At 34.6% G+C, this 14,340-nt stretch overlaps 2 protein-coding genes across 5 annotated transcripts in view; both read left to right on the top strand.

Moving 5' to 3' along the window:
* Positions 1 to 1,556: 1,556 nt before the first annotated feature.
* LOC125654920 (uncharacterized) lies at positions 1,557 to 11,354 on the top strand. The gene is made up of 6 exons (XM_048885029.2): positions 1,557 to 1,648; positions 5,767 to 5,943; positions 6,063 to 6,122; positions 9,041 to 9,152; positions 10,314 to 10,425; positions 10,927 to 11,354. Exons 1-6 carry the CDS (start codon positions 1,603 to 1,605, stop codon positions 11,257 to 11,259), a joined length of 840 nt encoding a protein of 279 aa, XP_048740986.2. The 5' UTR covers positions 1,557 to 1,602; the 3' UTR covers positions 11,260 to 11,354.
* Positions 11,355 to 12,225: 871 nt separating this feature from the next.
* The window catches only part of LOC125655036 (uncharacterized), a 13,034-nt gene continuing 10,919 nt past the window's right edge, over positions 12,226 to 14,340 (top strand). For all 4 annotated transcript variants that reach the window (XM_056143511.1, XM_048885157.2, XM_056143510.1 and 1 more), the window contains exon 1: positions 12,226 to 12,373. In XM_056143511.1, coding sequence (XP_055999486.1) covers positions 12,358 to 12,373 — 16 coding nt within the window. In that variant the 5' untranslated portion in view covers positions 12,226 to 12,357. The remainder of the gene's footprint in view (positions 12,374 to 14,340) is intronic.

Genomic DNA, 14,340 nt, shown 5'->3' with positions numbered 1-14,340 from the left:
TTGCATTGTATAATTTTCATTGTATTTTGATTTTATTTGTTTTACATATTTTCTATTCATTTTGGATAATTTTCCAATTGTATTCTATATTTTACATTTCTAATATATAATTTTTCACATTGTGTAATTTCCATTGTATTTTGGATTTTTAAGAATTTGTATTGCATATTTTATATTCATATTGTATAATTTACCATTTGTATTCTATATTTTCCATTTGCATTGTAAAATTTTTCGTTTAGTGCGTAAATCTTGATTGCTATTTGGTAATCTTGTTATCTATGTATTCAATAAATCTTGCTACATGGTCGATAAATCGTAATTTATATTTCGTTTCGATTGTTAATTTTGATTTGTTACGAAGGATTTCATTAGTCGATGTTCCTCTGAGAATTCCCCCCTCATATGGAGACGTCACAAGCTGCAGGTGAAGTACAACAGAGACCTATCCTTAGTGTACAGTGCCATAGAGAGAGAGAGAGGGGGGGGGGGGGGGGGCTTTAATTTGCCAACACGTGGCGCAACACGGGATCTCTGCTTTTACGGTCATATCGAAAGACCCGAGATTATCACTTCTCAATGCCGAGCGTTTGGCGATGGAGCAATCACTATTTATATTTGATGCAGCCACGGCAGGAGCAGATCTCGAACTCACGACCTTACGGTCATGAACCAAAGAGCTGCCACTGCCGGCTCCGTGTAGGACTAGTTGAACACGTAGCTAGCAATGGCGAATTCAGCGCTACCCCTCATAAATATGGTCTTATTTTATAGAAATGTCCAAACAAACATGAACGTTTTATTCTGTCAGAACTAAGTAGTTTCAGTCCCACATCAAGGGTTTGCCCTTGACCCACTAGGAATCTTATGACAGCCCCCAGACACCCAACCGTATACTGCACGTTTTCGTTCAGAACTTTCTAGATCTGCCACTGGTTAAACATGAGGTTGATAAGCGAGGAAAAATCACAATAGGCGTACAGAATCTATTTTAATTTTTGGGAGAGGGGGTGTTCACGCCACTGCATTTAGGATATACAGTACATATACTTCCCTGCAAAATATGGTTCCTGAACTCTTGACCTCATGTAAACCATCCTCGCATTACCAAATTCGTTATCTTCACAATTTCAATTATTACTTATAGCAAAGAAATTCTTTAAAGTACGGGGAATGTAGTGATTGCATAGGAAGTATGAATTTGCGCCTTTCATGATGTTAACAAAACGTATTACTTATTATTTACGTTACAAAAAATTCTGTGTTCAGATGAATTTTGAGTGTATTTGCGTAATAAGATACATACATGTATGCATACCATAGTGTCAAACAAATGAATTAGGAATATACGCTTATGTACAAGTTTTAAACCATCTCACCTGTTCCTGCTAATTTCAGGGTTTAACAGGAATATTTAATTTAGATACGGGGTTTAGCCCTATTTTTGTAACGCAAAATTCAATTGGGAAACAAATACCTAATTACAAGGAAGTATGGGTATTGTAAAAGATTGTAAATAACTTAAGAAAATTTCAATAAATATATCATTGTCTTGTAGAACGCTAATACGCATGGTTCGTCGTAACATTGTGTCTTATCAAAATGACTAAAATGCAGTTATACATCGCACTGGCAATCATCATTTTAGGTAAGTTTCGCATCATTTATTGTACTTTGTCAGTCCGAAGATTCTTTCTGGTGCTATCGAGTTATTTTTCCCAAGATTTTCTAGGAATGTTGTACCTGGGGCAATCAAAATGTTCATATGGTTTCGTTCAGTTTTGATGAAGGTACATGTATGTTCATTGTTAGAGTTCAAAAAATGGTGGGGTCATTTCAAAATATTCTTCTGAAGAATCACTAGGTCAGAAAAGATGAAACCTAAGTGAAAGACTTTTGACACAGTTAAGAAGGGCAGGGTGGGGCCACAATGAAGGAGTAAAATAAGATATCTATATTTTCCAGTATTGAATAGATTTCTGCTTTTCTCTGTGATCAGCGACACGCTCAGGTGAGCTATATGTTCCAAAGATCTCTTGTGTCATCGTGTTAAAAAGGTGTGTGTGCGGATATAAACATTTAATTAACGTTCATGTAGGTCGTGGGTTTGCTTACGTCATCGTTTTCGGGTATGCAAATCCTACGACTCAACGTCTATTTACGTGCACATTCATTTGTGACGTAACAGTTGTCTGAATAAAGTATACATGGGTCATTGACTGAATATAAAGAACATTATATTTTACTGATATCATATAAATATTACCAACAGTTATTATCGAATTAGAACATGCTTCGTTTAATTTTGTTAAGTCTTCCTTTCGTTTCCGGTGCAAAATTTCGGCGAGTAGTATGTTTTATCGTGTTACTGTATAAAGTTTAGCAGCGGACAACTTGGGGAGGTGAGACAGCTGGCGATGTTGGGAATGCCTTTATAAACATTTTTAGAACAACCCGGAAAAAATCGGACGGGGTTCCCCAGTTCATGAAAATTTTAATCAGAGATTTGACGCGTTTATGACGGACATTAGAAAATGGCGAGTTCATAATTTTATTCCTACCCCAAATTTCGCAAAGATCGGACAACATTAAATAATGAAAAAGCGTTGGACAGGGATTTCCTATAAAGAAATGTTTCGATGTATCATGCTGGAAATGTCTCTGGAAACATTTCCAGAACCACCTGGAAAAAATTTGAGCAAGAGATAGAGAGAGAGAGAGAGAGAATCGGTCATATTTACAAATGAATGCCGGGAACAACATATAAACAATGCGTGTATTCTAGTAAAGTTAAATCTTACAACTGCTCACCCCAAGGAGTGTTTGAAACTCGCCGTAAAATTAGCTAGACATGCAGGGCACACTGCTTGTAAAAGTTGTTAGCCCTGCCAAAGACCTACTGTCCCTGAGAAAGTAATTAACTGCATTTTTAAAAATTACTCTTACATGTATTGCTGGATGTGTATCTATCTTCTAATGATTGATTGATTGTATCTTCCTTAACGCCTCTCTCTAGAATTTTTCACTCATATGGAGACGTCACCAAGAGCGGTGAAGGGCTTCAAACTTAGGCCTATGCTTGGCGCTTACGGCCATTGAGCAGTGAGGGTTCTTTAACGTGCCACACTTTCTGTGACAAGGGTCATCCGTTTTTAAGGTCACCTCCGAGGACCCTTGACATTCACACCTGATGCCGAGCGTTTGGCGATGGAAGTACGACGGACGTAATTCGTTTCTGTAGTACATTATATTTTATTGAAATTTTGATATACGGTAGAATAAACAGTAAAATATACAAAATTGACGAAGTTACAGGTACAAATATGAAGTTGAATGAAGTTGATTCATCTAAAATTTTATCACGTCCAGTCGGGCGTTCATACCAAGAAATTTATTCGCCCGTGGTAATGCGTCTCGGGCGGCCGAGCACACGGTTATTTCAAACACTGCAACGGGCTCAAGACTCTAAATGTAAAAAGAACAAGAATTTGTTCAAAGTTGGTCGAAAATTAGAAAACGTAGCTGACGTTTCAAGTGCATCTGCAAATTACAAGTTAAAAATGATTATAGTTTTAAATTGCGTTGATGTTTTCGAGGGGTTGCTTGGCTTGGGGAAAGGACCATTTCTATGTGTTTGTGAGGGTGTGTGTATATGTGTGTGTTCAATTAACATAAATATATTGTAAAATAGAAAAAAAGTTTTAGCTGTATTTCTGGTTAGAATATTAAGACATGATTAAACTATATCAAATTGAACATTTATTAATGGGATTCAAAAATAAAATCATACTATTACATGTATACAGTGTATTAGTTTATTCATTGTTACTGCGATCATGCGATCGCAAAAGCAGAAAATAATTTCAATTATTAGTAACGCAAGATGATTAAGATATATAGCGCAATAGATGTACCCATTTATATAATATATATATATAAGAAATTTTGCGATACATATTTTGTGAATAATTGATTCTTTTTTCCATACATATTTGATTTCCCCTTCAAAACTACAATTCCTATGCTATGAAGTCATTACTAGAGTCAATGCGGTAAATTCAACAGATCACGTCCGATCGGGGGAAGAATTTAAGAAAAAGTGGACCTGCCTAGACACTAAGCAGGGAAAGTAGAAATCAAGGTTGTCTGTGAGATATTCTAAATGAATATTGAGTTCATCATAAAGAACACATGTCGCGGTATACGAAGCTTATCACTGATGTCCACATCCTCCATATAGTCTAATAGATTGTTTCTGTCCCTGAAACCACGTTCCCTCCGGATAAGCTACCTACCTCTTAGCAAAACATAGCTCAGTATAGACTTAAGACAAGTACCTAGATGTCTTAAGATTTCTAACAATCTTTATTATCTTATTATCTTAAGATATGACAGTTTTGTGAAACAGCTATGATGGATCCTATGACAAATTTTGGTCTTAAGACAGATCTTAGTCGTAAGATAGTTTTGTGAAACTGGCCTCTGGAGTCAATAACGTTGTTTTGAGTTCTTTTTTAAGTGATGCATGAAAAGTAAATGAATAACGTTGTTGAATGACGTCGCGAATATTTGTAACATCATATTTGTTAAAAACTGCTGCTTTGATGGTTTTTATCAAACTTTGACATATTTTTCTTTAAAAAAAAACGAACTCGATTACCCCATAATTTTTTTCCATAAATATTTATCAAATTGTTTTTATTTCGCTTTGATATCAATATTATCAAGTTGAACAACACCAAATTCTGTCTATTTTAAGTTAAATCATTCAATGAATAAAGTCAATCATTATTATTTTCTATAATGGAAAACAGTGTTACTACTGTTAAAACAATTATATGTTGAAGACGTAATTACTAAAAACTGTGCTGTTGAATGAAAAACAATTTTCACAGAGTAGTATTTACATTGTCAAGATACATCGGTCAAATTCAGGTGGGGTTTTCGAGTGAGAAAAAAAGGGTCTGTAAACCCGCGACCTACGTTAATGATTAAGTATTTTCGTATCACCCACAGAAAACAATGCCTTATTATATTTTTGGACGATTAAAATAAAATATTTATCTTGATCAAGATTTTGTCCGTAATAAATCTGTGCTGTTTCCCGTCTTTCATTTCTCACTAAATGCACTGCCCTTTCAACTTGATAACAAACTTTATATTACAAAATGTAAAGGTGTAACGACATAAGGGAAATATTAAGGTGTAACGACATACGGGAAATATTAAGGTGGTTTGTATTACGGGAGGTATGTGAGTTAGCAAGGGAAACATAATCGACTGAGCTGTTTTTATTTTACATTAACATACGCTTTCGTAGTCATGTTCCAGGATCATGTTGAAAACGTCATCGTAAACAGTTATTATCATATAATGTTGGATTTGAAAAGCTACATATGAACTTAATGATATTATTTACAGGATTGTTAAAGAATTCTAATTTTTACCATTAACTATAGAATACTAGTATCATTTCAATTTGGCGTTACATAATCGATGCGGGTAATCATTATTCCACTTTCTGAATAAAATCATTTATATATGTTAACGATCCATCATATGCATATTTAGGAAATTCAATGCCAATAAGATAAGAACATAAACTTTAAAAAACGCTTGTATATTTTTTTGGAGAGTGTATCTGTTTTTGAGAGGATGGTGTATAGGTGGGTCTGAAACGTTCTCGATGAGGATGTGTATGTTTAAAGAGAAATCAATATTAAGCAATAGTAGTCTCTGTTTTCACTTTACGACAACAATCTGTAGGAAATAATCCTAGCAAAGGAACAACAACAACAACACAAAGACCACCAACAACATCAACAACAACACCAATTACAACAACCCTAACTGCCACAAAACCACCGCCGCCATCAACAATGACGTCACAACTACTTACAACAGGGAGGGGAGGAGCTACTTCTACCCATCATTCAGTTAAAAGTAGACATAGCATATACAGTGTATGATCATGATAATTGCAGCTCAGATTTAAAATCTAGAAAATAAGCATTGTATGATTTGCGATGATCAAAATTAAATATTACATTTATATTATGCAGACGAAACGGAGGATTCTGGATTGCATTCCAATCAAAGTGGCAGGTGGCAATTTGCACAAGGTGAGTGTAATGGTGTAGTCACATAGTTTTATTCAAGAAACTTAGGGGCATGGACACTATTTGAGCTGAAAATTTTCAAATCTTATTTTTTTTTTTTCATTTTTAATGTTTAGAGTGCGTAACTAGTGTATTTCTAATGGTCAGCAATGATTTGAATGTCAGGTGTCGCGGTGTATGGGAGATACAGAGCTCACAATTCTTTGTTATGTAAACAAGGCTCGTGCCATGTTTTTGTTTACATATAAGCTATATATACCAGTAAAAGTAAACGCATATTTTTTAATTTACAAGGAACATAATTTAATAGTTTCTAGAGTTTAGCACATTTAATTTTGTTTAAACATGCTATTTTCTATCAAGCAATCTATATGGCACGAGCCTTGTTTACATATCTTGTGAGAATCCAGCACATCAAAACCTGCATTTTAATGAATTTGACTGAGGAAGGTATGAAACATTTCTGTGTTGCTTTAAAATTGATCTCATTCTTATGACCCTTTGTATTTCTGATTATACAATTTCAGTATCTTGCACTTGCTCAGAAGCAAATCAATTGCTGGAAACATATCGTGTCACGTGACAGACACGGTTTGATACGGAATGTTCATAACTTCATCTAGACATTGTAAGACAGAGAATGATACAGATATGAAACACTAATTTTCGTTGAACATTAATTTAACGTTACTTCGTGTTTTTATTACCACAATGATTATAAAGAAAACGTAAGAATAGTTTTAAAATGATGGAATGACATCAACGTGACATCACAATGCTGCAGTGAAATTGATATCTCAGTCACACAGTAAACAACATCACTTTGACAGGCATTATTCCTTGGCTTTTACATCTTACAACCAAACAGTTCTCAGAAATCTGAAATTACAAGACTTCAAAATCACTTGTAAACATAGGGTACATTATCTGCGGAGCTACATGTATGTGTATTTACCTCGCTGGGATAAATAGACCTACAGAGAATACACAATTTCCGATATATCAGCTCTTCTGTGATGAAGGTACGTTCAGTATCCTGTTGAACGCTTGGATGGGTGCAAGATGTATACATCCAAAATTAGACTGGGTATGTAAACAAAGATAAAAGTTATGAAAGCGTAAATTTCGTTGATATCAGCCGTTGGTATACATTAAACATACCATATCAAATATGATTTGTTTGAATTACGCCATTAGATCGAATACGAAATTATCATTTATTTCCTCTTTTACACGAGTGATGATGGTGATTATCGATTCGTGTTTACGCTATTTTATTATCAAACTTATAAACTTAATAAATGTGTGTGCTCCTGCCGTTCGGGTGTATGCATGACGTCTGGTAATCATCCTTTAGTCAATATAAGAACACAGCAATAAAAATTTGTACAGTGTACACATCCCGTGAATACGACGATACATTTTGTATCTCACCGTGGGTAAGAATTGAACAAAGGGAATTAACTATTCAGGAACTCGGATATTCCGCACTACAGGAACTCGGATATTCCGCACTACACATGCACGATTGTATCAGCAATCAGGGGCGTATCCAGAAATTGCAGTTACGGGGGGCGCCACTTTATGAGGCTGGGGGCCGCCTGGGTCCAGGGCGAAGCCCCCGTAAGCTCCTGGATTTAACAGATTTTAGAGGGCTTGAACTGTTTCCTATTTAGTCATTTGTACTATTTTCTATCATTTCTAATCAGGTGAAATTAATAATACGACGCAAATTTTAAGGGTTTTTGGAAAAAAAATAAAGTCCTCCTAATGAAGTTATTCAAGAAATCAAAAGATTTTGCTATTTATTTCTCCGGGAGTATAAGGAATCATTGCTTCTTTTATCGTTCAGTACATTTTTCTATACAAGATACCACGATTTACTTTAAATTTGAAAATCCGCCACTGGCAATGTACCTCAGATCAGCACTGTGACCTATTGGTCTTTTATTTTTCCCGCTGTTACTCGCTATCATATTCTTGTGAAGAGAAATTCAATATAGAAGCTAACTTTCAAAAAAAAAAAAAAAAAAAAAAAAAAAAAAAAAAACCACGTTCTCCTTAATTCCGGCTCTATCGTGTCGGGCTGTGTATCATAAATCACATCAATATCCTTCCTTGTGTTGACTTCCGCATGAGAGTTGGTCATTGTACACACAATGGCAAACATTAAGTTTAGATGGAGTATCGAAAGAAAGCGAAATAGATCGGTTCATTTTCATTGTTGAGCGGTAATTGTTTAAATCGATTCGGAAGTTCTTTATATCAATAACTTACTAATCTAGTACGTTTGTGGAAAAGTTATTGTAGATTAAATATCAACAAACCACCCTGTAGCAGATATAATGATTGTGCGTGTCATTTTGATCAAGAATGCATACTGCTGAATGAGCAACTTGTGTTGCGTAATATATGACTTTTTCTTGCACCTATAAATAATTATAAATTTTCAGAAATCTGTGAGGGATTACATTGCTGCTGTGCCAGCTAGTTTTTAATTTGACTGTTTTATTTCTGTATGAATTAACGAGATTAGAAGACGATGAACTAAATAAAACTTCGCTGTGGGGATCCGGGTTAGAATAGGTCTTCAGTACTCTTTCCTTGTCGTAAGAGGCGACTAAATGGAGCAGTCCTTACGGTGAGACCGGAAAAAACAAAAAACAAACAAACAAAAAAACGAGGTCCCGTGTCACAGCACGATGAATAACCCTCGATGCTCAAAGGCACCAAGCATAGGCCTAAATCTTCAGCCCTTTACCGGTAATGTTTACCTATGCGTATGGGTGAAATTTTCTCGAGTTAAATAATATACATGTACAACTAACCAAAGTAATTAAAACGGCGAAATTCAACACACCTTCGCTAAAATCTGCTTCCGGTATTTACTACATGTTTTAAAGAGAGTATCTTTTTTGAAGAAACATTCTATGGATCAGTAATGGGATCTGGGGCGGCTGGTCTATTGGTGGGCGTGGCAGTTACAACTCTTGTTTGCCTGTGTCAGCGAAGACGTGGAAAAAAATATGACATGTGAGCTAAAATATTCTAAATTATTTATTGCAACACAATCTTCATCAATTGCTCTCTCTCTCTCTCTCTCTCTCTCTCTCTCTCTCTCTCTCTCTCTCTCTCTGTGTGCTCCTTATGCACATACACGTTTAATAATGTATGTTATAGATACAACAATTATGATATTTTTGTCGTCCGTACGTTACTTTATCTACCCAAAATATACCCTGCCTTCGGCCTCGGTAAATATTGCACTTCTCGGATAGATAAAACATCATATTTACCTAGAAATTGGCATTCATTATTCTATCATATCATTGTATAAAATGAATAATTCAAAACATCAAACCTACTTAATGATATCTTGTGGATCATTTTCGTTTACAGCAAAAGTGCAGGTCCTAGTCGGTTCAAGTTATTTTTATTCATCATATGATTGAATAATTGAAAACACTGGAACCGGCTACTGTTCACCGTTATCAAATAGAGTTTAAGGCTTAGTCGAAAGCGACAAAGGTCACAAGCTTTCATTGGGCGACCAAGAAATAAGAACCTATCTTATGTATTTGGAAATTCCCAATATAAATTTGTTTCGATGTTGGAAAGATCGAATATTATATTCACCTCGAAGCTTAAAAGGAAAGGCAACTCTAACGACATTGTTGCTTTTATGAATGAAGTACTACTCACTGATATCGTAAATGACAGTCTTTAGCAACAAAAACACTTGCTTAACGATAAAATCAATGTTGATCTATCATATATTTTAGTCAAAGGATTTATAAGAATGGAATAAGAACATCGTCGTATTTCTTTTCCTTTTAAACTTCTCTGTGTAGCCGGTAATATCAATGGGTTGAACTGTGACCGCTAAATAAAAGTTAAAAAAGTTAAAAAAAACAACAACAACATGTTACTACTGATTTGTAAATCGTGAGTTCGAATCCCGCAGGGAGTTTAATGTTTTCCCCTCATATTATTTTACTCTTGAAACTATTTTTCATTAAACAATGGAACTAAGATTTGTTGACTTCAGAATACTTTTGCAGGTTTTTTTTCTAGAGTGGCATACATATCTTTAACTACCTCAGTAACTATCCGGGGTAAGTATGCAGTATGAATGACCAATCCTCTATGTAAATGGAATTTCGTGGAAACAGTTTTGACTATATATTTTGTTAGGAAAAGAACTGCCAATACGAACGAATACGGGCAAACCCTTACCAGAGATATTCAACACTCCAAGCCCAGAAATAAGCGGGAAAGTGACCTTTACAGTGAAATAACTGATTCTGTAAGTATATTGAGAGGCAACGGTATATGTTGTGAGACACTCTATCTATCTATCTATCGATCGATCGATCATCTATGTTCTAATCGTCAATACGTTCATGTCAAATGGTGATCACTGCATTTAAATTAGTGGCACTGCCATGGGAACTAAAATGGCATTATCGTATGGAACGCAGGTTACTTATGCAATCGCCGTTTAGGCCGCTAAGCTGGCTGTATTTCATAGAAGACTTTCAAATGAAGTAGAGCAACAGCCAATACAATCTCAATAATGTCATGGCCTTTGCAAACTTGTCCGACAACTCTATCAGATCCACTGGGGAAATGCACCATGTATCTGATTCCAAGACCACGTTCTTTGAAACTATAATCACTATGATAGATGGCCAGATACCTCAGTCTCTACACCAACCCCACTGAATTTGATGTCGTCATTCAGAATGTGTGTCAAAAGATTTAGTCGTAAGAATGTTACTTACAATCAATGTTATTGCAATTTCAGCAGAAAGTTAAGATTTCTCACGCCCGCCCAATAAAACAAAACCAACGTCAACGGGAGGATGATGTCATCTATAATCATCTGTTTGAAAGAGGTGTGGCAGCTGAGCAAGAAGAATACTATGACCACGCACTTCCTGTTCATAATGGCCTCAACATCGATCCTGAATATTATGGAACAGTGGTAATTGAGAGAGACAATTGTGTGGAGGATCCTGCAACCCATGGCCAAAGTCAAACATTTCACATAGTTGATAACAGAATTGAAGAAACAAATATGTTAGAAAACAATGCTTACTTTATTCTAGAGAACGAGGGCCAATGGGGACCCTATTGATTTAAGGAACATGTATCCCTCTCCTATCTGATTTCATTACATTCGGATTGAATATTAATAAAATTCATCTAATTAAAATAATAAAATGTGAATAATGAGTTGTCTGTACGTCTATTATGTAGGAGGAAATTATGTCCATTCTCTGCAGTGGGTGCGATCACGTCCATATAAAAACGAAGGATAATAGATAAAGGGATGTTGAAATAAAGTCACAAAAGAGTTACTGTCAAAGACCAATACAGCTCGAATGAGAATGAAACCACAACTATCTGGTTCACTATATATATATATATATATATATATATATATATATATATATATACATATATTGGATCAGCTCTTTGGACGAATAAGGCATGTCCTAATTCGCTCCACTTTTAACATTGATTGGCAAGCCTAAAGACCAAAACACATGTAGTCTGCGTTGTAAATACGTATGTAGATTAGTGTAGTTATAGTGCTAGATGTATTTATATGTAGTTTTTGTTATTATTCGCTGTTGATATTGTCCACATTATGTAGTTCTTTTCGTTTGTCCCGAAGAAGGGACGGGTGGTCCCGAAAATTTGACAATCTGGTTGTTCGTGTCGTTGGTCATTTTAGTCCTTTGTATAATTGTTTGTATTTGACCTTGTATCCATGTTGTGGATCCGACACTTTGAGGTACCGGGTGTTGTTGGAACTTTAGTGCTTATATATATATATATATATATATATATATATATATATATATATTATGGAATGTGTCGTTCTGATTTTCAATATTTATTTACAACTGTGCCGAATCAACTTCTAATATATCTATCTATCTATCTATATATATATATATATGATTTATGGAATCGGATTTTGTTTACAGTAATGAGATTTTGGGATCTAGTGTGTTTATAGTAATGGGATTTGTGAATGAATCTTGAAAATAAACAGAAGTGAATTTGAAACTTAAAACTGAAACTTGATGTAAGCTGTCAACATAACGCGGAAGCTACACTTATGACGGCTGATCGTAGTGGTTTATGGATTTCCCGTGAGACGCTCATATTCAGAATGTTTGGAAATGAATTGTGATTATACAAAGGAAGTATTATAGAAAACAACATGGCTGGTATAGTAGGTAGGTCTGGTAGAAAGAGTGGGGTTTTGTTGTATACATGTGTACATGTATGTTATCGGGTTAAACGAATGTATTTTTAAAAAAAATCATCCAGATATTCATTTTGTCATTAAAACAGCCCCATTGAGCCGAATGTTCATGTATAGATTTCTGATCAAATTTTGTGTTGTCTGTATGCACTTACATGTATGACTTCAACTTGTCAGCTATTCTCGAAGTGTCTTTGTCATAAAGTTTGATTTCCTAACACCTCAAAAAGATTAACGGAGGCTTCGAATGCTTCTATGGTTTTTAATTGACCAAGCTATCTAAATACAACATGTATAAACACTGACTCCGAGAAAAAAAGTTTTTGACGTTTGACTATGATAGGTGAAGATAGCGAACTGTGGCTAATCTCATAAATGCTATGGAGAATAAAAAAAAAAAACAAAAAAAAAAACCCCAAAAAAACCAACAACAACAAAAACAAAAACAAAAAAAAAAAAAAACCCAGGAAGACACGGACTTCTGACAACACAGAGGACCTACCTGTCACATTCACCGCTCCAGCTTTATCTTGTGCAAAGACACGTGACATCACCTGAATCAACAAATCTATGCTGTTTTAATAGTGTATATTAAGATGAACGTATCTATAACTATAAGTAGTTTTGATATAAATAGTGTATATTAAGATGAACGTATCTATAACTATAAGTAGTTTTGATATAATATGAAAACACTTAGTACTTTATAAAACGGACATTGGTTTCACGTAATGCTTCATTTACTTTTTAAATCCTGAGTCTACCTCTGGTGTGTCCAGGGGTGGGTGCTTGCCTAACTATCTATTTTGTATTGCTTATGGGAGTTATGAGATTGATCACTGTTTGTTATCACTTTAATGATAATTATTATTTCATGGCTAATGTTCGAAGAAACACTCCTAAAATCTGGAGAATGTTGGCATGTAATATTTTGACCATTATTGAAATTTTCGAGAAATAATAAGATCCGAGCCGAAATATTATGAGACAAGTTATTGCAATACAATCTGATTAAAACCAGATCCTGAGATTCGCTCACTTAGATCGCCTAGTGTAGCGATCTAAAGTGAGCGGATCTCAGGATCTGGTTTTAATCAGATTGATTGCAATATGAATATCAACAAGATAAATTGTATCAACAAGGATTACTTATCAGATATGATGTGAGAGGCTTTGGTTGCCAGTTTCGATGATATATCAAGTATCAATTCTTATTATATTTCGGCTGTTAATGACCAGAAAATACCAGTCATGATTTAAAACTTTTCATTAACATTGATACATGCAATTGGATGAATTGAAAACGTGTGAAACTGTTATGATTTATTCATATCAATCCTATTTATGTTTCACTTTCAAAATATGATGACAAAATCAAAATGCACACATCATCAACATAAAAAACATTACGTGTAAATTCAAATCTAGCTTTTTAAAACTTTTTTTCATTTCACTAAGATGTTCCACATGGAGCATAATAGTACAAAAAAGGTCAAATCAACAACAACAATGTTGAACACAATGAACGAAACACAACAGGAAGGTAATATCATACAGATATGGACAGTACTAACTTATAAGGTAAAGGAATTAAGAGTTATTGAACTTGCACTAATGAATTGACACGTGCATTAATATTGTGAAAAATTGCTCTCGCAAGCTTACACAATTTTATACGTATGTACCAATCGTGTCAAAATTCACTTTTTTATTTAACAAAATTCCAAATATATATATTTTTAAAATCTATTCTGAATATCGATCCTATTACATTAAAAAAATTGGTAGACATAATCAGACAACAAATGATTTTAATCATACTGAAGGAAATTTAGATGCGTTACGATATATCAGAAAATATTTTAAAAATTAAAACCGAAAAATGAGTTCACGGCGCATGGTAAAATTTTGTTATTTAAAAAATGCATTACATAATGT

This window comes from Ostrea edulis, chromosome 7 (assembly GCF_947568905.1).
Source record: "Ostrea edulis chromosome 7, xbOstEdul1.1, whole genome shotgun sequence".
NCBI classification, from domain to species: domain Eukaryota; kingdom Metazoa; phylum Mollusca; class Bivalvia; order Ostreida; family Ostreidae; genus Ostrea; species Ostrea edulis.
This window is presented reverse-complemented; position numbering and strand designations above follow the sequence as displayed.

What these genes read in the sequence shown, in the direction of transcription:
- LOC125654920 (XM_048885029.2), top strand. Translation starts at nt 1,603, where the DNA reads ATGACTAAAATGCAGTTATACATCGCACTGGCAATCATCATTTTAG. An exon ending in ACTGGCAATCATCATTTTAG is followed by an intron (nt 1,649 to 5,766) that starts GTAAGTTTCGCA and finishes AACAATCTGTAG; the next exon opens with GAAATAATCCTAGCAAAGGA. An exon ending in TACCCATCATTCAGTTAAAA is followed by an intron (nt 5,944 to 6,062) that starts GTAGACATAGCA and finishes TATATTATGCAG; the next exon opens with ACGAAACGGAGGATTCTGGA.